This window comes from Chionomys nivalis, chromosome 2 (assembly GCF_950005125.1).
Source record: "Chionomys nivalis chromosome 2, mChiNiv1.1, whole genome shotgun sequence".
Classification (NCBI taxonomy): Eukaryota; Metazoa; Chordata; class Mammalia; order Rodentia; family Cricetidae; genus Chionomys; species Chionomys nivalis.
This window is the reverse complement of record NC_080087.1, coordinates 40,064,262-40,091,525: the sequence shown is the minus strand read 5'-3', so window position 1 is coordinate 40,091,525 and position 27,264 is coordinate 40,064,262. Positions and strand designations below refer to the sequence as shown.

The window sequence follows — 27,264 nt, the reverse complement described above, 5'->3', positions numbered from 1 at the left end:
GACACACATAAAACCATGTCAATTTTACCCGTTTCAATGTGAAAAACAACAACAACCCACACAAACACACATACACACAGAAAGCGACAAATCCCCCATTTTCCATTTTCTTGAATGCTAATTCAGTAAGTATATTTTACTGGGGCTTTTTTGATGAATTATTTGAATCGAATATATTATAAACTTACAAATACATGAATATATGAGATTAGAAATTAAAAATAATATATTTTGTTAGGAAAAATTCCAGGTTAAAACAAAAGGAAGAGAACATCTTATCTCATTCACCCACTATCACCAAATTAAAAACTAATCAAAGTAACATGTTCACAGACCGACATGCCATTTGATTTTACATCCATGGTCTAACTTCTCTTTCTGTTTTCCTATTTTGTCTCTCCAGTGCATCCTAACGTCAGCCAAGGCTGCCAAGGAGGCTGTGCGACGTGTTCAGATTACAATGGATGTTTGTCATGTAAGCCCAGACTATTTTTTGTTCTGGAAAGAATTGGCATGAAGCAGATAGGAGTGTGTCTCTCTTCATGTCCAAGTGGATATTACGGAACTCGATATCCAGATATAAATAAGTGTACAAGTAAGTGCCCGTATCACTTTATATTTTTATCTTATCCTTGGGGATTTCTCCTGATTAAAACAGCTTCTAATAAACCTAAAATATTCAAAAGCAAGTAATATTTGCTTAATATTTAGAGTAACACATACATAGACTTATCCCTCAGAGCAGAAAATTTTCACTACTAACATAAACAATTCCACTCAAGTTTTGTTTTGGTTGTTTGTCTGTTTGTGTACAAAACCTAAAGTCAGGAGTATGATTATAACTCACTGGACCAATAGAAAATTACGACAGGTATCAGACCAACTGAGTTTCCATTACTATTATAAAATCCAAGTATTCAGTGAATGGAAGAATTAGTTCAGCTATTTTGGCTTCCATACTTATCCAGTACAGCAATGAAAACACTGTTTTGTTAGCTGGAACTAAAGTCTATGAGCACAATCATCTTGACCCCCTAAAGTCCAGTGCCAGCAATAGAAACCAAGTGACCTTGAAAGCTGCAAACCCAGGAACATCACGTGTCACCATTCACATCCTCTCGAGCCACCACCTGTAACTCCCTCGTGTGTTGCACGAGCCTTACTGCAGCCCTGCTAAGGTCTCAGATTAAGAACTGCCTTGGCAATTTTTGTTCTTCACTGGCTCCCTTAGCACTTTGGAGGCTGCTTGTTCCATTATTCAAGATTCTAAAGGAGTCAGTGCCATGTTCCTTGTTCCTCTCATCCAGAAGAATAGGTCTCTTGTATTTGTCAGTCACCTGTCTGTTTTTCCCACATTTATCCTTTACTATTGTGATTGTTGTCTTCCCAGAACACTTACCACTCTGGATTCAGATTTCTGTAGCCTGCTTCTGTGGACCTGGGCTAGACCTGAGCCTTGGGCATCTTGGCTGTAAATGATAGTTATTATAGTGGCTACTATGTTGGTTTATGCTGAAGTTTAGGTAACAATAATGCAAAATACTCATAATAGCCATAGATTATGGTAATGATCACATAAAAGACAATTAATAATGCTTACTGTGAATAGTGGATGTTACCCCCATGAACTGCCATCAACCAACTTTCAACATATAATAGACAGTTGCATACTGTTTGAATGCCCAAATAAGTCTTGAGAACAGTATGAATACATCTCTGTATATTTAACTGAAATTATAACAAAATATTACTATCATTTAATGCAAAGAGCTATTTGACCATGTGGACAGGTTGAGTACCTCTTATATAAACTGTCTGTAACCAGATTTGATTTAGTAGATTTTTGGATTTGAGAATACTTGTATAGAACTTACTGTCTGAATATCCATAGTCTGATCATCCAAAAATCTATAACACTTTGTAACATGATGTCAGTGATCAGAATGTTGCGGATTTTAGAAGAACTTTTATTTTAGAGGCTGAAAATAAGGGAGCCCAGCGTATATTATCAAGGTATTTTCATGAGACAATCTGTACCACAATTTTGGAAGCAGTAACTGATGTTTATCAACTAAATGACTTTGGAAGAGTCCTCAATTCAAGTCTGGTAAAATAATATTGATCCCAAACTTAGATGCAGGAGTTTTCATGTATATGGAAAGATGATCCAGCAATAGTTTGGAGAAGATAGAAGAGTCACAATTCTTTTTCTGTGTTTCTCTTTCAGAATGCAAAGCTGACTGTGATACCTGTTTCAACAAAAATTTCTGCACAAAGTGTAAAAGTGGATTTTACTTACACCTTGGAAAGTGCCTTGACAGCTGCCCAGAAGGGTTAGAAGCCAACAACCATACTATGGAATGCGTCAGTATTGGTGAGGAAGGCTTCTAAGATTTAGAATGGATGAGACACACTTCAGATGACAATAGCAGTCTCTATGAAAATCCTTCCCAAAGCCCTAAGAGGCTCTCTATAATACCCTGTCCATCTTTGCTTACAAAGATGCTGCCCTAAATCTATGTTCGCAGAGCCATATTCAGCCTGCATCATGAGCAGTTTAAGAGTGCTCTGATATTTCTTAAGGACTACTTACTACTCTTCTAATCATCAAAGATCTGTTACATTTCAGAGAAACAAGAAAGAAGGGCCATGGAGAGAGGGGAACTCAACTAATTTCCATTTCCAACCAAGAGTTTTACAAAATCCCTAAATTTAATAACAACCTATAATCAAAGTTGGTTTCTTTTGAAAACAGTCATTAATGCTGTAGTGTCCATCTTGTACAGGTATGAAGAACAAAGAGAGAAGGGGGAAGAGAAAATTTTAGACTCACTCAAACTGACAGAATGAGACAATCCCAAGTGTGATTAATGGCAGGCCTGGTTTTCTGGAGTGGAGGTCTCTCACACAAGTTGTCTGTCTAAATAGATCACTGTCAGGCTAGGTTTTCCCTCTTTTAAGTGCTCCACAGCTACTAGAGCTATGAGTTGGATGCACACTTGTGGAACAGATGCGAAATTGAATGAGAAAACAGCAAAGGAAAACTCCCAAGTCCCTTGGGCAGTGGCTGCAGGAACCTTTGATGCTGACCCAGCACTGGCATGTGTACACAGAGCCTCCTGATTCAGTGTGTGATAGTCTCCAGGACTGCCTCCAGGCTCCCCACAGGACGCTTCTGTTAGAATCTAAAGTGTTGGAGAAATAATTATAAGTTAGTGGCTTAACCACTTCAGGACAACCACAACTTTTATTTCTGTACACTCTTTTTGTCAGAAGAAAACCAGCGTATGATATTTCCAAGTTAACCTATGAGCACTGGAAAACAGCAATCCTAAATCAGTCTGTGTGCCTTTATGTTCGAGTTTTTTCTCTAGTCAAGAAAAGCACAGAAAAACAACTTACAAAGGGTAAAAGGTCCATGAGATCTCTTCTGGCCTACTCACCCTGAAGGTTGGTAATTAGAGGTAGTAAGTTCCAAGCAGTGGAAAAACACAGGAAACACTCCGTAAAATATTCAAGAGCAGATGAGTTACTGGGATGAGTTACTGGAAGCTTGTGGGATTTCTTTACCCAGAAAAAAAGGACAGGTATTTAAGTTTTGTTAGTTGTTGAAGGTGCGGAGTTCAGTTTTTAAAAGCTAAATGTTCATTAATACTTTCCTATCAGAGAGAGGGTGTAATAGCTGGCACTGTGGGATTAGCTTTCAAAGAAAATTGGCTTTATATCTTTAGCATTACCAACTTTCTTTCTTAGCATAAATTTTAGGTGATGGATTACATATTTGAAAATAGGCACTAGCAACCAAATGGTCATTTATTGAATAAGTGACCCAGGACACTGTTGAATTTCAGACCAGCTGCTTCTGTTCAGTACTGGCTCTTGAAGCCTGTTCCCTAAGGGAAGACTTCTGTCATTTGGTATTGGGTCCTCGGGCACAGCACACACACACAGGCTTGCCCCAGGATTATCAGAGAAAATGATAGTGTGCTTCAGTACACAGAAGATTATCAAAGTTGTCCCTGAAACAAGAATGGAAGGTTAGGATCCAAAGAGTTCAAATGTTGGCTGCTTCCTATTGGAAGGTCAATTTAAGGTTTGTTTGTTTTTTTGGTTGTTGTTGTTTTGTTTTGTTTTTTCAAGACAGGGCTTCTGTGTAGCTTTGGGGCCTGTCCTGGAACTAGCCCTTATAGACCAGGCTGGTTTTGAACTCACAGAGATTTGCCTGCCTCTACCTCAGGAGTGCTGAGATTAAAGGCATGTGCCACCACCTGGCCCATTCTTAAGCATCTTTTAACAACATTATGTCCCAATTCCACACTGCTCATCTAAGCTAAATTGGACATAAATCACATTTTTATGTTTGTCTATCATTTATCTAAAGTTTCCATTTTTATAAAATTTATAAATTATAAAATAAAATTTATAAAACATTATTATTTGGAGCATGATCAGCTTTTCTAAAGTATTTCTGAAGGAGAAAGATCTCTTCCCTTCATACAATTTTAATAATCTCATCTAAAGATTTTTGCTATCCAACCTCTTCAGTCATATTTCCTCCTTCAATGGAATTATCTAAGATTTACATCAGAAATTTCCCTTTATAACCATTCATCTTCTGATTACTTCCAATTCTGATTTTAGATAAGTAATTACCTATGCTGTAATTTCTCAAATCCATTTTTATAAAGTTAAATTATGTATTTGACTTTTCATCTTTGTCGTGAAAGACCTGAAGTATTCTGGCTTCTATATTAAATAATGTTTTTTTCTAATTCGTCCTCTTAATTCTAGTGCTAAGCACATATACAATGTTAACTTACAGACTAACATGTCTTCTTCCCTTTGCTTTCTTGGAGACTTTCTAATCTGTTATACTCTTTGATGATTAATTTAGGGAGAGGATGCTAGGAGAAATTTTTCATAATTGGCAGAAGATTATACTATCAAATACTGTAGCTGTTTTCTTCTCTGATCAGATTCCCAAAGGTATAAGTGGATATGAAGTTTATTTTGAAGATGGTTCAATAATGTTCATTGAAGTTTACAGAAAGCCATTCACTTTTACATGGTTCTTTGCTGCATTCAGATACCTACAAGTGACTAAAATACCTATTTAAAACAAAGAACACTTTAGATCTCTAGATTTAAAATAAAATTTTAATAAAAGAATTTACTTATATCTACAGATTTAACTTTAGATCTTTAGAACACTTAGGTTATTGTTTTTAAGATTGTCATCAGAGATAACATTCTTGCAAAATAACCCATTAAGTCAGGAGACAATGGGAAAGGTTACTAGAAAACTTAGTCTTGTGAAGACAAGTTTGTGTTACCTCAAAGGTTTACAGTTGAAAGCCATTTCCATTGTTGTAAGTTAGGTGGCTTCATGGTATAAAAACAGGAACAGCGTTTTCAGTCCAGCCAGGGTAGCACACACATTGATTCTGGTAATCAGGAGGAAGAGGCATGGGAGCATAGGTCAGAGGCTAGATACAGCTGCATATAAACTCTGCTGGAAGGAAGGAGGGAGGGAGGGAAGAAAGGGGGAGGGAGGAAGGAAGGAAGGAAGGAAGGAAGGAAGGAAGGAAGGAAGGAAGGAAGGAAGGAAGGAAGGAAGGAAGGAAGGAAAGAAGAGGGCACTTTGGGAGTGTTCCTTTTCATTAAAAGTACAAATGTCTACGATTGCTAGAAAAGCTATTAATGAAAAGCAGAGAAACTACATTCACACAAAGGAAACAATTTCCACATGAGCTTCAGTGGGGCACATCCTGCACTTTAAGAACCACATAAGGACATTCGGTCCAGATGCAAGTTATCAGCAGTCCCTGACCAGAAGTTCAGTGAAGTGAGAGATGCTGCTGCCCATTCACTGAGTCATAAATAATACTTAGGTATTCAGCAGAATGGGGAATAGGAAGGGCACTGAGTATTGGACAAAGACATAGATTCCTTTTCTACTTGTCATTCTCTATCTAGCACAGATGTTCTCAAATCAAAGAGCATTTCCGTCTGCACATAACATCTCTTACGTTGTTAAGAGGGCACATTTGTTTAACCCTAAATCTTCAACAGAGCTTGGCATTGGTGGCATAAGCCTTTTATCTCAGCACTAAGGAGGCAGAGGCTAGTGAATATCTGTGAGTTCAAGGCCTGGTCTACACAGAAAGTTTCAGGACATACAGAGCTGTTACAGAGAGAAATCCTGTCTTGAAAAACCAAAACAAACAAAAACTTCATTAGAAGATTTAGGGAAAGTTCTAGCATCCTGTGCTTTACTGTGCCTTGCTGTGGGACAATGGTCTTGTATCCTGTAAAGATTTGTCACTTGTATTGGCTTAATAAAATGCTAACTGGCCAGTAGCCAGGCAGGAAGTATATGCAGGGTGAGCAGAATAGGAGAATCTGGCGAAAGGAAAGTCTTACTCTACAGTCTTCACCCAGATAAAGAGAAAATAGGATGAGGATGCCTCACTAATAAAAGGTACCAAGCCACGTGACTAACAGAGACAAGAATTATGGTTAATGTAAAATATAAGAGTTAATAAGGAGCCTATGCTAATAGGCCAACCAGTTTTTAATTAACGTAACCCTCTGTGTGTTTCTTTGGGACTGAATGGCTGTGGGACTGGCCGGGAGAGCAACTTCTGTCAACAGTGCCTTCCAGATAATTCTGAAATCTGCTAATGTTTAATTCGCTAGTCAAGAATCAAAATATTCCTCAAGCTCTATTATCACCCAAAATTATAGCAGTGCTATGAAATTTACAAAGCATTCATTGTGAGTAGTCATGTTAGTGCCTGGGTTAACTAGATCCATTGCAGAAAGCCAATTCAGTGTAAGAATGAACTCTGACCCAACATGTGTACTAGAAACACCCTACTTCTCTCCCCTTATTTATGTTATCTTGCCCAACTTTGATAATGCAGAATTTCTCCTAGAAACTTAGATGTATGGAGGATATATGCCATGTTTTTTTTTTTGTTGTTGTTGTTTTTTGTTTTTTTTTTGGTCTGCTTCCTTGTTTGTTTCGCTGACAATCTTGCCTGTGCCTGCCTGCGAGCCAGCTGACACTGTTTCTCTTTGCTTTCAGTGCACTGTGAGGCCAGTGAGTGGGGCCCTTGGAGTCCATGCATGAAGAAAGGAAAAACATGTGGCTTCAAAAGAGGCACTGAAACACGGGTCCGAGAAATCCTACAGCATCCTTCAGCCAAGGGCAACCTGTGTCCCCCAACCAGCGAGACAAGGACGTGTATAGTACAGAGAAAGAAGTGCTCAAAGGGAGAGCGAGGTAAAGACACACTAACAAAATGTGCTTCTCTGATCCCTCACACCTTGATCCATATTTCACTTTGTATCTTTATATGGGATACTGGCTGTATTCCTCATATCTGAAGTGCTAATGTGTAAAGAACATTATGGCTCCAAGTTTCAGATCACATAAGTGATATGGTTTTTTAGTTTGGAACCTGATCTAAGAACTTTAGAGCATGATTAAAGGTACCTCATTTCAGGAGATTCCTCTTAAAGCATTAGGGTTTGATTTTTTTTTTCCCTGTGATATGTCTTGTTAGTGCCTAGGAAAGTTTGGGAAGTTTTATAAATACAAGGTGAACATCACCTGGTGTAAGACCAGGACAAAGGGATACCCCTATCAACACATTCCCTTCACAACTGCCTATAAATTAAATTGTTGCCAATGATCCTAAGTCTCATATTTGACCAAGACCATTGGGAACATTCTGTCTCAAGTTGCTTTTATATACTTCATATAAGGTTGCAGAGCCTATGAGATCAATATGATCTATGTCAGAATTTGTCAAAATCTTGCAAGTAACAAGGGGAAATTTACCTTGATAATAGGGCATGAGTGAAAATAAATTTCATTTAGAAGGACAGACAGCAGTTGCTGTTTTTTTTTAAATGATCATTTTCCCATGTTGCTCAATCACACCCCCAATATGACTGCCTAGAAATATGTTGTATATCTTTAAGTAATTATAGATAATCTTCTGGTGAGCCTGCAAATGACCCTCTCATTTAGCTAATTGACAGGAGCTGGATGCCTCTGCGGCTGAACTTACTTAGTTTATTTCAGTCAATATGCATTTATTAAGCTCTTATGTTTGTGACCTTATATTATGCTAATCCTAAGAAATTCACAGTTTAATAAGATCCTCTCTAAGAGTACTCTGAATTTAAACTCAGAGTCCAATAGAAAGCTGAGATGTTTAAACAGATGATCACAATATCCTTTAGTAAAGGAATTCCTTGGGAATACAAAAGAGGACAAAACAAACATGAACATTGTTTATAGAAAAAATAATTTGGGTCACCTGAGCTTTGCAAAATACTTTTTGTTATACTAGGAAAAGCAATTGAAAATGTTTGGAGACTTCTATTACCATTGTAATCAATGCTTACAGTACTAAGATTTTTGAAGATATGGGTTACGCTAAAGAGAACATCAAACTTTTTTAAATTCATAATAGGTTTTGATTAAAATTTAGATTCAGGAATGAAATTTGGCTAGTGAAAAAGGTCTTGTAGCGTTTGTTAACAATTAATTTAAAACATCCTAGATTTTTAAACTTGGCTTTGGAAGTCAGCTGTTTGAGCACTCTCTTGGTCTTCACCCATTGCCACACTGTTACTTCTGTTTACTGAATGGTCTTGAAATTTAATGAGCTACATGTGGCCTTTAATCATATTCTTTTTATGAAATCTACAGTAGCAATCAGTATTTTGTACATTTTTCTTTAAAAATATAAATGACCTAAAGCTTATCCCATAAAAATTATGTTTATATTATCTTTTCTCTTTTATTGAGTATATGCTCTTCTAATATACTTTGCTTGCACCTTCCATAAACAATGATGTCTTAAGTGTCACTCCTTAAAGCTAACAACTAAAAGAGAAGTTATGCCATAAAGATGTTTGAGTGGCAGTCTGCAATTTAAGAGATCACTTCAAGTTTGATTCTGATCTTTGTTCTGCAGGATACAGAAACACTACACTGAAAAACAGAACTGTATACAATTAGAACAGCAAAAATGTTTTATTCTTTTTCGAGTTTGATAAATGCACAGACTAAAAGGACTTGTGGATCCCCTATCATGAAATTTCCAGTCTCATTTCTCTTTTTCTTTCTCTTCATTTGTATTTCAATGTGCTGGTTTAATTTTTAAAGTGGGTTGAAAATGCAAGGAAGAAATAAAACCACACTCTTAATTCATCACCTACTTAGCACATTCCTTAATTTCTTTTAATGTCTACTTACCTAATATTTTACATCAATAGAAAGAAGCCCAGAAAGCAAGTAGCTGTTGCCTATATATACATGCACACCATCAGCTATATAGGGCATGGGACTCTTACCCAAGCCCTCACTAAGCTTGCATACACATTTATGAAATATGGATGGTATACCATGAAACATTTTAAATTATAAGTGATAAGGGGCATAAGCAGTTAGAAAGGAAGGATTCCAGCAGGCAAAGTTACCTAGAAGACTGGTGACCTAAGGTTTCTGGAAAAGCTGACCTTTTTTATCTTAGGAGGCTAAACTTAAGAACCCTTCAGGCAGTTTAAAAGATAAGCACTGTAAAATGATAAAGACAAGATCTACCTTCTGGCCTATCTATCTACCACTTAATTGCTCTGATTTCAGATTAGAGATGCAGAGAAAAAGGAAGAGGTTTTTTAATTGACGAGTAAGGCAAAAGACCAGATCTTTGTTATAAAATGCATCCACAAATCTTGATTTGAAGCCTGCAGCTGCTATCTGCCTGAGAGGGAAACACTGGACAGAGGCAGGTCACTCTTATTTGGAACAGGTGCAGAACTTGTTTTCAGGATTTCTTTTCTGCTGTGTTCTAATTACCAAAGGCAGAAGCTCCAGAGAAGAATAATAAGATCCAGAAATGGCTTCCAAAGGAGCGCTCAAAAAAAGTTCAATAGAAGGAAATAGTTTCTAGATACAGAATGGATTGTGTTTTGAAAATGGATTGTTTTTCTGACTCGTATTTTTCTAGCACTTTTAATAACTATGGGAAACGAGACTAAGGATGTCAATGTATGCTTTTGTATTCCTAATTATAACAAAGTGTACTATTTGTTTACAATTTGGGATTATCTTCCTTTATCTGGCATACTCTTTTTTAAATTAGTTTTGAATTATTCATAAAGTACTCTTACAAAGCTATTACTCTTAGAACGTGTCTGTCTTGAATGGTTATTAACTTAACTACATATTTGAAATGTAGGACACATAAAATTTGTTGTAAAAGGTTATATAAGAAATCATATAGACTTGTAGCATCTGGGCATTAAAAATATATATTGAAAGAGTAAACAAAGAGATCGTGTGCTTTCAGTGACTTTCCATCCAAAATTTTTGACTTTCTGACATGTTCAGTGTAATCTTCTCAGGGAAAGTGAAGTAGCATGTGTGTGTGACCACATTTAATGTAGAGCAGTGTGTGAGTGTGTGTGTGTGTGTGTGCATGTGCACTCATGCACGCACACACATGCACAGGCATGCACTGGGAGGAGAACTGATGTGTTTCTTACTCACTTGTAAATTCCATCAATTTATGTTTAGGGAAGTTAAGAAACAATGAAGAAAATTTTTTGTTTAATTTGTGAAAAGGATTTTCACTAATCAGAGGTGTCTTTTTGTTGAGATGTATTTATAGATATTCATAAAATTCATTATGATAATTTCATATATATTCAATGTGTAATATTAAAATAATATATAAACACTTGTATTTTAATAATAACCTTTATGTATTAGGAATTTTGTACTCTTCTTTTACAGTTATGCACAAATATATCATAGATTGTTTTTAACAATAATTACCCCACTTTTCTAAAGAAAGCCAGAAAACAACTTTTAACTTGACCTTTAATATCCAAATCTTTCTGAGAGTTCTTTGCTGCCCACATTTGTGGGTCTGAAACTAATCCAAGATCTTTTATGTGTATAAGTGATACCATAAGGAAGTGGAAGGACACAGCCAACATCTGAATGAAAATAGAAAAAAGTGCATGACAGTTACTAGATTTCTTGTCTTTTACACAGTTTACGCTTCTACTTACGCTCACAAACAACTTTTCTTCTTCTTCTTCCTCTTCTTGATTTTTGAGACAGGGGCTCTCTAAATAGCCCTTGCTGTTTTGGAACTCTCTATGTAGACCAGGATGGCCTCAGACTCACAGAGGTCTGCTCTGTCCCACCCCGCAGGTGCTGGAATTAAAATTGTGAATCACTATTTGCAGCACTCTCAAGCTTCTTAGTGCCAAAAGAAAGGTTCTACAGAAAATAGGATGATCTTTATTTCCTGGCTCATGTTCTTTGGTTTATATTACTTTGTTTATCTCAACTCGTAGTTGTTAATGCCTCTTTATAATTAAAACCAAGTTTATATCACTTGCATTTTGTTAGCTCCCTAAGAGGGGATATTATTAATCTTGTTCAGAATTCTTGGTGGATAGTTTTATGGCATAAATACTTGTGTTAATATTATTCATATGGACTTGTCCTCTCTAAGGTTACAGAAATATTTGTATTGACTTCTGTGTTGGCAGAGACCTTGCCATTGCTATTCTAACTATAATCTACCCAAATGATTCTTGCAAATGTCTATTTTCTTTGAGGTTACTTTTTGGGGGAATGACAAATTTAAATATCTAAAGCTTTCTATCTTTTAATCTCTGTCTCTATTAGTCTCTCTTTCTTCCCCTCCCTCCCTCCCTACCTCCCTCCCTCCCTCCCTCGTGTGTGTGTGTGTGTGTGTGTGTGTGTGTGTGTGTGTGTGTTGGGGAGGGGAGGGGAGGTCAGAGGTTGATGCTGAATGTCGTTCTTGATGGATCTCCTGCTTACTTCTTTAGACAGGGCTTCTCACTCGACCTGGAGCTCAGTGACTGGCTAGAATGGCTTAGCAATGAGCTACTGGGCTCTGTCTCTCCTATTCAACCCAGGCCTGATGTTACAACTCACGCTGTTGTGCCTTTTACAAGGCTCCTGGGGATCTGAACTCACGCCTGATGCTCAGGTGGCAGGGACATAATCAACTGGCACATCTCTTTAACTTTGTCTTTAATGTGTATAAAATAGCACAGTTTTGTTAAATGAAAGAGTACCAACTTACTACAAATAGAATTCTTCAGCCCTTAATCAAAAGATTAGTTTTACCTTTGTTTAGATACTATCTTTGAGAGCTATTTTAATAGATTTACCCAACATAGCAAGTAACTTCAAACAACCTTAAAACAAGAACCATCCATTTAAAAATCAGTATCTGTGCAGTTTAAGCAGACATCCATCCCCCAATTAGGCACTTAGCTAGGCTCCTTCATGTGTCTGTGTGGCTGAACGTTAAAAAAAATGGGCTATGTTCAATGTCAGGAAAGGTCCACCAGGTCCAAGGGAGAAAAGTGAAGTAGTTTTTCTTGAGGATATACTTAGAACTGGCAAGCTTTTATTCCAACAACCATCTGTTATCCTGTGCTAGTCAGAAGGACATTCCTGACTCACTGAGAAATAAGTTGCACCTGCGCCTGGCGCAACTGTGATGTTACTTTGCAAGGTGCCTTGTAAGAACTGGCAGGAGGGGAGGGGTATTTCTGCCACCCAGATATCTTTGTTGTTTGTTCGCAGTTCAATGAATGTGGTCACTTAGTCTTTCTCAGTTTCTTATTGTGATGCTGTCTCTACCTTTCTCATACGTAGTGTAGATGTGCGGCTTATGATTTCTACTGTGCCTTATGCGTAGTGTGAAGTGTATTACTTAGTCTTCCCACTGATGCCACAAAATACCTGACACCAACAAACAAAACAAAGCATAACAACAACAACAACAACAAAACACTCTAAGGAAGAAGGGTTTCTTTTGAGGTCTTAGTCCATCACCCCGAAAGCCCTGGCAACAGAAGCTTGAGGCAACTGGTTATGTGGCTACTTTGGAAGCAGAGAATGAGATGGATACTGGTATCCAGCTAACTCCCTTTCTCCTTTGCATTCAGACCAGGACCACAGTCCATGCAATGGTGCCACCCCCACTCGCGTGGCTCTTCTTACATCAGCCAGCATAACAGAGACACTTCCTGGTAGATGTGCGCAGAGGTTAATTTCCACAGTGATTCTAGACCATATGAAATAGACAGTCAGAGTTAACCACCACAAGAAGACTAAGAAGAAACACTTAAAATGCAGGCCAAATGTCTGGAGAGATGGCTAGGCCATTAAGAACACTGGTTGCTCTTTCAGAGGATCCAGATTTGATTCCCAGAACCCACATGGCAAATCACAAATATCCATAACTCCAGTCTCAAGAGATCTGATGCTGTCTTCTGACCTATGAAGACACCAGGCACATATGTGATATGTTGTGATACGAGCAGCAGGGCTGCATCCCCTGCACCTGGCCACCCGCATAGCTAGCTTTCCCCCTAAATAATTACATAGAAACTGTATTCTTTTAAACACTGCTTGGCCCATTAGTTCCAGCCTCTTATTGGCTAGCTCTTACATATTGATCTAACTCATTTCTAATATTCTGTGTAGCACCACGAGCTGGCTTACCAGGAAAGATCTTAACCTGCGTCTGTCTGGAGTGGGAGAATCATGGCGACTCACTGACTCGGCTTCTTTCTCCCAGCATTCTGTTCTGTTTACTCCACCCACCTAAGGTTGGCCTATCAAATGGGCCAAGGCAGTTTCTTTATTAATTAACCAATGAAAGCAACAGATTAGAAAGAAATCACTCCCATATCATTTCCCCATTTTCTGTTTAAACAAAAAAGAAGACTTTCATTTTAACATAGTAAAATTACATATAACAAAACAATTATCCAGTAAGAATTACAGTTGCAATATTTATATCTATTTTATCTTTATCATAACTAAGGAAAACTATAACTATCTATTTATTCTTCAACTCCATCAAAGACTCCAGAAGGATATGATATTGCCTAAGTAAACTAGAAATCCAAAACTCTAGAAATGACAGAGACAACTGACTACCTGGGCAATCACCCAAAGTCTCGTTTGTACCGTTGGGGCATCCATCTTCAGCCTTCAGGCCCATAGTATCCAGCAGACTTTTCCATGAAGCAGGAAATTTCAAAAGCAGTTCAGTCAATTTTTGCTGTGTCCTGCAGAATGTCTCGCAGACTCTTTCATGAATCAGGAACCCCGAAAGATCATCTCACCTTTAGGCAAGTTCAGCAGTCCTCTCTCTGCGGGTTCTTCGCGTCCAGTTTATGCAACAGTCCAGGCAAGAGTAATTTCTTGCCCAAATGGCTATCAAATTCCGTAAGGAGCCTCTTCGATGCCCATCTTCCTCTTGAAGTAGATTGGTTCTACCAGGAGCAGATATGTCTCATTGTCATGAAAAACCCTAAGTTATTAAAACATTTAAAATGCCATATTCTGTAGTCTTTGAAAGATATGAAGAATGCCTATCCAACTGAAATATATCTCTATATATCTAGAAAATCTAACTAACATGACTACAAATTTGACTATTATTGATGATTATCCATAACAACCTATATTTCCTAATTATACATTACATTTTTAGATGAACTACACAATCACAATACCTTAATCAACATCAGAAGTACATATACATATAACAAAATTGACCTTAAAATCCATACCAATGTAAATTATTCATATCTATATCATATCCCCCTTTAAATGTAAAAGAACATTTATAAACCATATTTGGGTACATGGCTGCAGTTTTTTCTCTCCAAACTGCTTCCTGCTGAATGGGGGCGCTGTATTCAGATCTTTCATGGTATAACCTGTGTGCCAGGGTCATCTCAGTTGGCAGTTGAGTAAAGTAGTTTTCTGAAAGTGTTCACAGCAACCTTTCAGGAGGGCGTGGTCTATCATACCATACTGGGATAGACGAAATCCATAGAGTCTTATCCTCTGTGAAAACAAAAGAAGACCTTTTCCAAAGCATCATATCCTTAGACCCAAATTCTGAAGTCAAAATACCCTTATGACATCCATTCTGGTTCCACTTGGCAGCCCATATAATGAAATGTCTCTCTGTACTTAGCTCCTTTACAGTCAAAAATTTCAAAGAAAACACAATAATACAAAGAATCCAGACTCTCTGAGAATTTTCCATTTTTACGTGGTTTATTTTTCTTTATTTCTTTTAATCTATAACTATCTGTACTCTGTTTCTTTAAAGACTTTACCCTTTTTTTAAGACATTAACTTTATTCTTTATATATATTTTTTCTCTCTCTCAAGCCTACGGACATTCATCCAACAGTGTCTGAATCTGTTCCATTGTGAATCTGTAATTTTTTTACTATCCAGGAGCACTTTGTTTTGTGCTTTTAAATCGCTAAGCGCTTAAGAATCTAAGCTGTGACATTCCTAGGTCAAAAACAGGTACTGCCTGCTTGCCCCGCCCAGTCCAACATGGCGGAGCCGCTCGTGCCTCTGATTCTTGCACATTGCACCAGTAGAGTGGTGGAGCTGCTTGTGCCTCTGAGCCGCAGCACAAAATGACTTCCTTTTAGGCACACAGTGAATCTAGTTGCCATCAAACAAATCATAGCACTTTACTCCAAATGCTCCATTCAAAAGCTCTGTCTCCCGCAGGAGCCAGACAGAGATCTCAATGGCGGCACAGCCCAGAAAGCCGGCATTTTAAAACAGCCAGTTTTTTCCTGCTGCTGAGTCAGGACAATTTCTTTGCGGCACGCAACCCACAAACAGCCAAAAGCTGTCTTAAATTCTCTCTCTCTCCTTTTTAAGCCCTCTCAGGTTTTACATGGCATTAGTTAATCACGTTGAGCACCACTCTGTTGAATTAGGAGCAGCGGAGCTGCATCCCCTGCACCTGGCCACCCGCATAGGGCAAGCTTTCCCCCTAAATAATTACATGGAAACTGTATTCTTTTAAACACTGCTTGGCCCATTAGTTCCAGCCTCTTATTGGCTAGCTCTTACATATTGATCTAACCCATTTCTAATATTCTGTGTAGCACCACGAGCTGGCTTACCAGGAAAGATCTTAACCTGTGTCTGTCTGGAGTGGGAGAATCATGGCGACTCACTGACTCAGCTTCTTTCTCCCAGCATTCTGTTCTGTTTACTCCACCCACCTAAGGGTTGGCCTATCAAATGGGCCAAGGCAGTTTCTTTATTAATTAACCAATGAAAGCAACAGATTAGAAAGAAATCACTCCCACATCAGTGGTACACTCTGACATGCAGGCAAAACACCCATACATGAAATCATAATATAAATAACTTTTAGAGCCAGATCAAGATATACTCATATACTAGGTAAATATTTACTTAAGTACCACTTTGTTCTAGGTGTTCTAAAGTGTGGAGACTGCAGCAGTGAGAAATAAAAAAAAAAAAAAAAACCTCTCCCCTTTTACCATGATTTTCATATTGTAGGCGTTAATATGGTGCGTAATGTTCCATACAGCTGTGACCACCCTGTTCAGTTCTCTTGGATCGAAAACCTGTGCTGAGAGTTTTCATTTTCATGATAAGAACATTAATAGCTGCAGTTTTCATTAGAGTTATCTAACCATTTACAAAGGCATTTGTTTATGCTAGCAAAATTAAAATAAACCTGCCTATGTTTTGCTTTAGTCTCAAGGCAAATATATGCATTTTCCTGTGATGCCCATGGTGGTGAACTAATGTGTGTTTTCAAGTGGCTGAGTAGGGTTAAAGGTACAGCTTGTGTCTGCAGGACAGAGCTTGAGTTAATAGGGTCTTTGGAGAAATGACCCTGAGACCTTTGGCTTCATTCATAGCCTGCTCTAGCCAACTGAGATTCCTGCCAATTAGTAGGGTTCCCTAGAGAGAGAGACTCCAAGAGCGAGCATCAGCATAAATTCAAATTCTGGACCCTCAAATGTAGCTTGCAAAAGTGTAGCATGAGGGCTGGGTTGGTCCTTTGCTAATTACAAAGTAAACATTTCTCAGCCAAGAAGACACTTCCTTCTTTCATGGTCCTGTCTGGCTCCCTGCAGCTGGATCACTCTTTTAAGTTGCAGAAGCCCCTTTGGCATAGGAAACACAACCCCACATTTGTAGACACAAAATCTCAGAGATCATTCTCTTTCTCTTTCTTTATTTACTGCAGCAACTTCTCAGAAGCTTTAGAGACAAAGTGTGTGTGTATTTGTGTGTGTGTGTGTGTGTGTGTGTCTGTGTGTCTGTGTATGACAGAATGGACTGCACACCTTCTTAGGTCTCCCAAGAGGTGTGAGGGAGCAGATTCAACTGGGTTGCAGTTGATCTCTGGGGCATCATTGGACAGAAATGCTCTCTTGGTTACATTAAAAATTTTCTGTTTACTATGTCATTAAGATGCTTTGTCTGATGCCAAACCATAGCTGTGGAAACTAGGTTATGTAAATATCAGAGTTTCTGAATTTAAAAACTGTATACTTGGGACATTACAAATGAGAATGTCTCACTCAAGCTTCAGAGATTTAGTCCTGTGTGAGTCTTAAAGCAAGCTCTCAGAGCAAGGTGTTTATTTTACTTGAACAAATCCAAGCTTGGAGTTCCCAGCACAGCATCTTGCACCAGTAAGCTTCTGTGTTAACATGGCAATTGGATGTGAAAGGAAATTCTATGAAACCCCTTTTGCTTCCTCAAGTACTTTCATTTTTCAATTCAATTCCTTTCAACACTTTTTTCCCAAAATTATCCTTATTCCTTCTGATGTAAATTGAAAATATTTCTCAATAATTTTTCTTTCTGATTAGAGCATCTCTAAAAATTATTCATTATCTATATGAACTGGTTGCCAGGATTGAAAATTATGTACCAGTATTCATCGGGACCTTTGAGTTGAAAATGACAGATTTGAAATTATCTTAAGCAAAAGACAATAATAGGTTTTAAGCATAGGATTTTGTAAATGCCCAAGGCCATTAAATCATCTTTTTTTTTCTCTTTTTACCTTTTCAACTCATCTCTCCCTTCCTTTCCCTGTTTATTAGTTTGTTATCCACTGCTGTGAGTCTTTCTGGAATTGAGAAGAAATCTGGCTCCAAGTAGCCCCAGTCTGTATGCTGAAGTCTCAATTTAAAAAGATAGTTACCATTATTTTCCTACCCACGTGTCCTATTGTATTCAGGATTGTAGTTGGTCAGTTTGAATCACATGTCCACTCCCTGAACCAATCACTGCAATGGGCACTTACATTATTTTGGTTGGTTTTACTTTCACTTGGTCAAAATCCTACAATTAAAACTGGGTACAAGTGGTTCATTGTAAATGGTGGATTGAGTTACAAATAAAGATGTATATTTAAATGACTCAACTCAATAATGCATATGCAAATATGGAAACATACTCTTTCACAAGATACCTTCCAGTCACTATTTGTGAAAAAGCAATTTAAGTGATGAAGTTCAAGCAAGTCTTTCTTTTTTTCCAAATGTGACCAGATGTGCAAGTCCAGCTTATGTTAACATTTTCATTTAACCAATTTTTACAGTTTTAGGGTTTTAAAAACATCTTTATGGGATTAAAATGACTTAACTGATCCCACTCCTCTTTGAATGGTTTCTGGGACTGATTTACGAACTCCAGTCAAAGCATACTCATTTCCATTTCTAGCTGCTCCGGGTTCCTGTGGGACACACCAGTGTGGTTAATGACCTTTTGCTTAATTATTCACCATGCCACTGGAACTGTAAGATTAACTCAAACCTAATTACTGAACTCTTGTGTTTATGTTATATATACACCACTGGGTCATAACTCTATCCTCTGTGAGGCCAACTCACTACAGCAGAAAAAATATGTCCTATGAAGAGTTGTTTTGTTTATTTATTGTTTCTGAGAGAGAAGCCTGGGTTTTTTTTTTTCTGTTTTATTTTTTTTACAAATAATCAGATAAACAGAAGGATTGCTCAACAGAGAGCAATAACATTTCATGAGAGAGGATGGACGTGTACATGGATTTGTCGCTTTACTTTTATATCCATGCAATACGATATTTGAAAGGACATTTATTTTTCACCTTGGCATAGTATCTAAATTCAGGCAAGAAAATAAAATCCTAAACTCACACTTGACACACATTGTTAATTTCAGAATAGAGCAGCATATAGGAAGTGTGGATATAGGCCAGTGAGGGGGTGAAGGATTTTGCCACCAAGCTTGACAATCTGCGCTGGATCCTAGGATCCACACAGTAGAGGGAAAAAGCCAACCCCGATAGTCTGTCCTTTGACCTCTACACACACACACACACACACACGTGCATACACATACATTCTCTCTCTCACACACACACACACACACACACTCATACACACATTCACACTAAATAAATAAAATGTAATGAGAAACAATTATAAAGAAAATGTACACAATTAAAATTAGGAACCTTTGTCTAACTATTTACAACCCATGAACAAAAGTATTACCCGAATAAACATAAATAATAATAGAGTTTTTTATAATGTAATTAGTATGCTTAGTATAACTATTTTTATAAACTAATAATACAATAGTGAGCTATCTCTCAGAATGATGAATATACATTGTAAGTGTCAAATACACAGCCTAACAGTTCTCTGATTTATATCACATGCTACAGGGCTTATGCTTTAGTTTCTTTTCCTAGAAATTACAATTTAGTTTGTCAAAGAATTTCATGAATAAAGACATAGTAGACTTTCATTTGTCTAGTTCCTCAAGTTCTTTTGCAATGTGTAAGAGAAGGGAGTTTACATATATTTAGAATGTTTGTTTAGTGAGTATATTGTGAGTGTAGTGTGTGCACGGGAGTACACATGTGATTTTCAGAGGACCACACTCACGTCTCACTTCCACTAAGCTCTAGAGGTCGACTGAGGTTGTCTGGCTTGCCATTGGAAGCACTGTAGCCTGAGACATCTCAGCAGGCTGGGGAGTCTTTTATTTACCCTTTACCTTTTTCAATCACTTTCAACCCCATAGCAGCCTTTAAAAACGCTTCTCTCATTTTATTTTCCCACCAATGCATATTTTCGTAATTAATTAATATCTACATATATACTGGCAAGCCCTTACCACGTTTGTGTGTAAATGATCCAGTTCAATGTCAGCATGATCTTGAATTCACAGTCTATTCCTCCTGTTCTCCCACAAGGTGGGTTGCAAAGTGTGCATGACTACATTTTAATACCTCAATTTTATTTTTTCCTTCTTATTAAGAATAGATTTTTTTCTAACATATTGTACCCTGATTAGAGTTTTCCCCCCTCTACTCCTCCCAGTTCCTCACTCATATTCCCTCTAAGCCAAATCCACTCCCTTTCTGTCTCTCATTAGAAAGCAAACAAGCTTCTATTCTATTCTATTGTATAGTATATTATAATATACTATAATAAAAATAATACACCATAATGAAACTTAGACAAAATAAACAAAGAGAAGAAAAGACCCCAGGAAAAGGCACAAGAAACAGATATAGACACAGAGACCCTCTCATTTGGACACTCTGGAATCCCCCCCAAAAATTCTAAACTGTAAATCATATTATATATGCAAAAGACCTGTAGTGTAAAAATAGAGGAAAATAAATAAAATTATAAAATTAAAATCAAAGGGAAAAATAAAACAAAAATGTCCCGACATTGCATGAGAAAAGAACCCCAAGAATGCCATTGAGTTCATTTTCTGTTGACCATCTACTGATGGGCATCCTAAAAGTAGTTTGCTTCCCAGTGAGACTTCCTCATAGGAAACTAAATTTTCATTTGCAAATGGATATAAGTTAGGGATTGCTTCTGAGTTAGGGATGAGGCCATGAGTCCACTTCCCCTTTCAGTCTTAGGACCCCAAATGGGGCAGACCTTTGCATGTCCCTGTGCATGCTACATTAGTTTCTATGACTCCCTTTGTGTGCCAATGCTGTCTATTTATTAGGCCTTGCTTCCTTGGTGTTCTCTATCCCCTCTTATTCTTTTCAATCTCCTCTTCTACAGAATTGCCTGATCTTGAGGGATGGGGCATGATTGTAGTATCCTGTCTAGAACTAAGTGTTTCAAGGTCTCTCTCTCTCTCACTTTGTCTGCCTTTGGGTATCTGTATTTGCTCCTATCTGCTGCAGGAAGAAGGTTTTTTGATGGTGTCTAAGCAAGAATTGATTTATGAATATAGTAGAATGTAATTAGGCATCATTTTATTGCTATGTAAATGAACAAAAAGCATTACCTGAATAAACATAAGTAATAATCTAGTTTTCTATAATGTAATTAGCATGCTTAGTAGATAACTATATTTATAAAATACACAATACAATAATGAACTATCTATCAGAATAATGAATATGCATTGTAAGTATCAAATACACAGCCTAACAATTCTCTGATTTATACCACATGTTATAGGGCTTCTGCTTTAGTTTGTTTTCCTAGCAATTACAATTTAGTTTGTCAAAATATTTAATGAATAAATCCATAGTAGATTCACATTTGCCTAGTAACACAAGAGTATTTGGTTTTTCCCTAAGTCCATAGGCTATCTAGTCTTAGGCCATCCAAGCAGTGTCTGGTATGGTTTCAATGTCATGCAGAATACCTGACGTCAAATCAGGTATTTGTTGGTTACTCCTACAAATTTTGTGCCAACATTGTCCTAGCAAATCTTGTAGGGAGGACACCATTGTAGATCAAATGTTTTGTGGCTGGTTTGGTGTTTACACTTCTTCTTTAGTAACCTGCAGAGTACCTTTCCTGTACCAAAGCCACTGGCAGTGGTGAAAGCTCTATATAAGAGCCAACTTGACTTCTCCATGATCAATGCGTTATGTAGTTGTTGTTTTCAGCAATGGGGCTTTGCTGTCAGTTTGTGGAGAGCAACAGCCTGAGTTATTTGGGGGTTCTCCTGGGGCCTATTTGGCCAACAACTCTATTAGATGGAACTCAGTCCCAGTACTGGGTATTGGCAGCTTCATTTGGTGACAAGAAATGTCTATTTGTGGTTCTGTCTTCCCTTTATCTGGCTTTTTGGGGGGATTGGTGTTGGTTTCCAAAAACAGGAATTCTATGTGTAGTTCTGACTGTCCTGGAACTCATTCTGGAAACCAGGCTGGCCTCAAACTCACAGAGATCTGCATGCGTCTGTCTCCTGAGTGCTATGATTAAAGGCATGTGATACCACTGTCTGGCTTTGCTATTTGATTTAGACTGCATTTATATATGTATATATTTTAGGAAGTTTCTACTATATTGGGTTTTCATGCTACCCTTCAAAAGGTCCTTAATTTTAACTATCTCACTCCAAATTTCCTCCCTTATCCCGCTTTCTCTCCCCCTCTCTGTTTGATCCTATATTCTAGTCACCTCCCACCCTTTCATACCTATCTATTCTTTTTCCCTTTCCTAGGGAGAGCTATCTGTTACTCCCAGCTTCTTACTCTATACTTTACCCCTGTTCTTCTATGCATTGGAGCTTGGTTATCATTGACTTAGCAGTTAATATCCACATAAAAGTCTTCCTCAACTTTAAATTCACAGTTTATTCTCACAGTCAGAATCTTGTAAAGATGATGTCTAGTTTTTCCACTGCCATCTTAGTAAAAGTACAGAAATATTTGCAAGAAACATTTGCAATCAGATCTGTCTCAGTTCAACCGCAAGTTTGTTGTCAGTGTTATTTGCTTCATTGTTTAATTTTTGTGAAAGCATTTTATTGCCAATAAGTATACATGTGCTGTTGCAAAAGCACAAAAAAATTGAAGATATATAAATTATATATAAAAGTAGCAATATCCATCCCCTTCAGTGTAGTTCCATCCCCTGAGAAAAGTTACATGATGTTGTTTTATCATTCTTCCAGATCATTCTTTTGACTATAGTAATATAGTCAATTTCTCTCAGAGGTAGAATAGATGATACACCTGCTTCATAAATTTCAAATGTACATTAAACTAGCTCTATGGCATTTAAGCAAATTATGTCAACTTTGTAGACCTTATTTTCTTCATCTGTTAGACAATACTAACAGTAATACTTAGAATGTTAAGTAAAGAGTTGCCAGTATATATAACATTTATATTTGTGTCTGACTATAATAATCATGGAATATGTATCAAACATTGGTTGAATAAATCAGAAGATATTATTTTGTAAATCTAAATATATACATAACAAAAATTAAAGTACAAAGGCCATGGGATTGAAAAAGAGCTAGAATAGGTACATGGGAGGGTTTGAAGGCAGGAAAGGGAAGAGGGAAATGGTCTGCTTATATTATAGTACCATAAATAAACTAATCAGAAAATAAAAATATTGCTATGTTCTGAAAAACCATTTTGGAAAAATGTTTTAGTAGTTAGTAACCAGAATTTAATGTTTTTAATCCTTTAATCTCTTGCCAACCTGGAAGATTAACATATGCTTTACAATTAACATTTGCTGACTGTTGATATGGCTAATTAACATGGTATATTTTACAACTACTATGTTATATATATTTAATAGCTAATATTTTTAGCTTCTTAGGGTTTCATAGATGCATTTTTAAAATTTATGCATTTCTTATTGTTTCTATTGAGTAAAACACAGCAGGTGTGAGAAGTCTTTGTATAGTTGAAATAGTGACTAAATCATGTATATGGAAAGCATTCCTCTTATTTATTTCAAGTTATATTATAGTGGTTTTGCAAATATTTTAAACAGCTACATTTATTTCTACAATGCTAATTTTCTAACTAGCAGACAACATAAACAAATTCAGCAAACATTTATTGAATAACAATTGTGAGCTAGACAGTATTAGGCATACTAGTGTAATTATGTTTATACATGTAAATGAAGATACGTATATGTGTATATATATATATATATATGTGTTTATATACATATGTACACCTAATGGATATATATCTGGTTATATGTCCCTTAGATATCACTTCTGTCCTGTTGTTTTTAATTTAGAAGGATTTTCTTAGCCCCTTCTAATTCTAGGCATCTTCCTCTTACATGGTAGTAGAAATTTATGAAAAGTCAGAATTAAAGTCAAAAATAACTCTTGACAGCAAGAGCCTTTACCACTGAGCTGTCTTGTGGCTCTTGTCAGCCCTCTAAAAACTAGTGATTTTAATAGACACAAAGTCATTGCTCATGTTTACTGAGTATAGATTGTTCTTCTAATACATGAACCTTCATTCCTGTTTCTGCACAACTACTTGAACCACCTTTCCCTGCTAAACCAGTCTCCCCTCAAGGAAATGTGTTCTTCTAGCAGCTGTATTCACAGGCTAGAGGGAAGTGGAATTAGTGTTAGGTAAAGATTAGGGTAAGAGAGTTAGAAATGTAGTTGAAAGGGCAAAACAAAGAAGACGGAAAAAAGAAATACAAAAATGTTAAATCAATGGGCAGTCTGTGTCTTGATGACACTGGGTTTATCAACCACTCCAGGGCTACTGGTAATTGTCTCCTTAACTATTTGCAAATGCTTTCACTATGAGATGCTTCACTATTGCATCATGAAGGCAAGATTCTGGGTTTAGTTGTTGGTTTTGGAGATGCTAGGGACTGAACTAGGGTCTTGTGTTCAGAACTGTAACTTTTCAAACTGATTTTTAGTAACAAAGCACTTTACCCCATTGGAATTCTATGAAGAACCAAGTACATAAAATAGACTGGCAGTAGAAAATGTGGTTAATAAGAAAAGAGAGAAATTGGAACTTGTACGCAGTGCCCATAGGAATGCGGGATGATGGAGCCTGTCTGGCAGTTCCACAGAAACCCAAACTGAAATGACCATATGACCCAGAAATTCCAGAATCTAAAGGAGACATGTTCATTAAAGTATTTCATACAATAGCCAAAAGTTGTAAGCAATTTGTGATCATAGATGGAAGACTGGAAACAAAATGTAGCATATACTTAGGATGGTACATCATTGTCTGAAAAAGAAAGGAAATTCTAAAGCATGCTACATCAAGGATGCTATGCTAGATGAAATCATCCAGTCACAGTGACACAAATAGCCATTGACTTTGTTTATGTGAGCTACCGGTAGTAACAAAATCACAGAAATAGAAATTAGGCAGATACTAGGGACTGTGAAGCAGGAAAATACATGGGTGAGAAATAGAATTCAATTCTGCACAATGAAGCATCCTTAGAACTGATGTTTGTGATGACTTTATGATGTGAATGATCTTACTGCCACTGAACTGCATGCTTGGATCATTAGGATAGTAATGTATAATTTATCTCAATTAAAAAATATATAAAGTGGCTTTCCAAGCCATGATGGTATCTTGAGCTCTATGCCAGGAACCCACTCAAGGTAGAAGGTCAAAATGATCCCACACATTTCTGATTTCCACAAATTTACCAACATATGTACAGTCCATACACATGCATATACATCATGTATACTATACATACATATATCATAATATTAAAATAATGTTAAAATAGTTGTTTGATAAAGAATGAGCTCTAACCAACCAATATCCATGAGTTAGACTGCTATATTTGAAAACCATGGAGCAACATATTTTATGAACTTCTTTGACGTTTCTTACTTTCCTTCATGGTAAAATCAATTTGACTTTTCTCTTAGCTCTTTTCTACAGAAAAGAGTAATGTTCCCTGCCCCTTTGGAAAATTGCTTGAAACTCAGAAGAAAAAAAGATGTCAATGTATTTTCCATGGGGCCATGCAGTTTTTCCAGATGATGTCCTTGCATCTTCTCTTCCATAGCTATAGCAAGTTAAAGGTCAAACAAGAAAAAGCAATTGTGGCAAGTAGCTTCTTTAAGATACACTGTCCTGGGCTTTGTGTTTATTTGTTTCTTGATTTTCCCTCATACTTGAATCCCCTTACACAAACATAAGAACATGGCACTTCCATTTATCCTGTAATGTAGTAAAACTAGGGCACATTGGGATAAAATTTGTGACAGAGCCTAGCAGATTTATTGAAAGCATGACATTACCTTGAGGTAACATTTTAACATAAAGCTTCATATTCTGAGCATTTTGTGCTATTAATCCCTGGCCTAATGTTTTCTTCGGGGTTTTTTGTCATTTGTTCCTTCTTTGTTGATTGCTAAATACATAATGTAAAACATTAGGTTGCAAACTAGCCTTAAATTGGCTGGGACCTCAGGAGAACTATTCCGAACACTTTTTATATAAACTCTAAGGAGGTCAAATTTAGAAAACTCTCAGCTGCTGAGCTTGGATTCCACAAGCCACTAACCAGTTATAATTAATATTAATAAATGGCAGATGACAGATGTTTATTGCTTAACTGAACTGTGCATGCAATACTGGGTTTTCAAAAAAGATAGTTTGATGTCAAGGGATTTAAACATAAGTGCTAAAATATCAAAAGGAACAAACTCCGTATCTCCATATATGTAATCCAAATTCTAACTGGAAATACCTTAATGTTCATCAGAAACATACAATATTTTTTATCACATTAAACAATGGATTGACATGAAACCCTACTTCTTTAGTCTTAAAGGCCAGTTTTATAAGCCTGTCTTTCTCAGGAGAGTAGACATATAAACCACAGATACTTATTTACACAAATATAGAAACACAATAAAAAACAAATTGTTTAACATGTATGGGTTTTAAGATCATAAAAAGTAAAATCCAGCATCCAAATGTTAAGCTGGTTTAAATCTATAGAGCTCTGCAGAGTTCTACTAAATAAGACCACTGACCAAAGTGTCTCCACTTACTCACTTCTAGATACTAAAGAGTTAAGACGTGGTAATTCAGTTAACTGGCTGTATAATTCTGGGAGCATAGTGAGATACCTAAAACATAAATGCATCCTTCAGCTACTTCAGGCAAAACATAAGAATTTTCCAGGGGAATTACATGAAGACTCAAAAATATCTTAGAAAAAACAGAGACAATTTTGGGCGATGGTGGTGCACCCCTTTAATATCAGCACTCAGGAGGTAGAGGCAGGTGGATTTCTGTGAGTTCAAGGCCAGCCTGATCTACAAAGCGAGTTCCAGGATAGGCTCCAAAGCTACACATAAAAACCCTGTCTTGAAAAATGAACAAACAAACAAACAACAAAACAACCCAGAGAGGAAAATAACAAAATAATGTGTTTAGTTTAGTTTATGTCCTTATTCAATTGGCTCCATATTTAATTCATTAACACATATTCTTTCTGATTAGACTGTGATTGAATAATAATATTATTCCGTGGGTGTTTGACAGTTTTATGTAATTATTTTATGTAGTATCGTAGTCATGCAGTTAT

At 36.9% G+C, this 27,264-nt stretch overlaps 1 protein-coding gene across 2 annotated transcripts in view; it reads left to right on the top strand.

Moving 5' to 3' along the window:
- Window positions 1-27,264, top strand: part of Rspo3 (R-spondin 3) — an 84,133-nt gene that overhangs the window by 30,489 nt on the left and 26,380 nt on the right. For both annotated transcript variants that reach the window (XM_057762030.1, XM_057762031.1), the window contains exons 2-4: window positions 404-595; window positions 2,228-2,374; window positions 7,091-7,288. In XM_057762030.1, coding sequence (XP_057618013.1) covers window positions 404-595; window positions 2,228-2,374; window positions 7,091-7,288 — 537 coding nt within the window. The remainder of the gene's footprint in view (window positions 1-403; window positions 596-2,227; window positions 2,375-7,090; window positions 7,289-27,264) is intronic.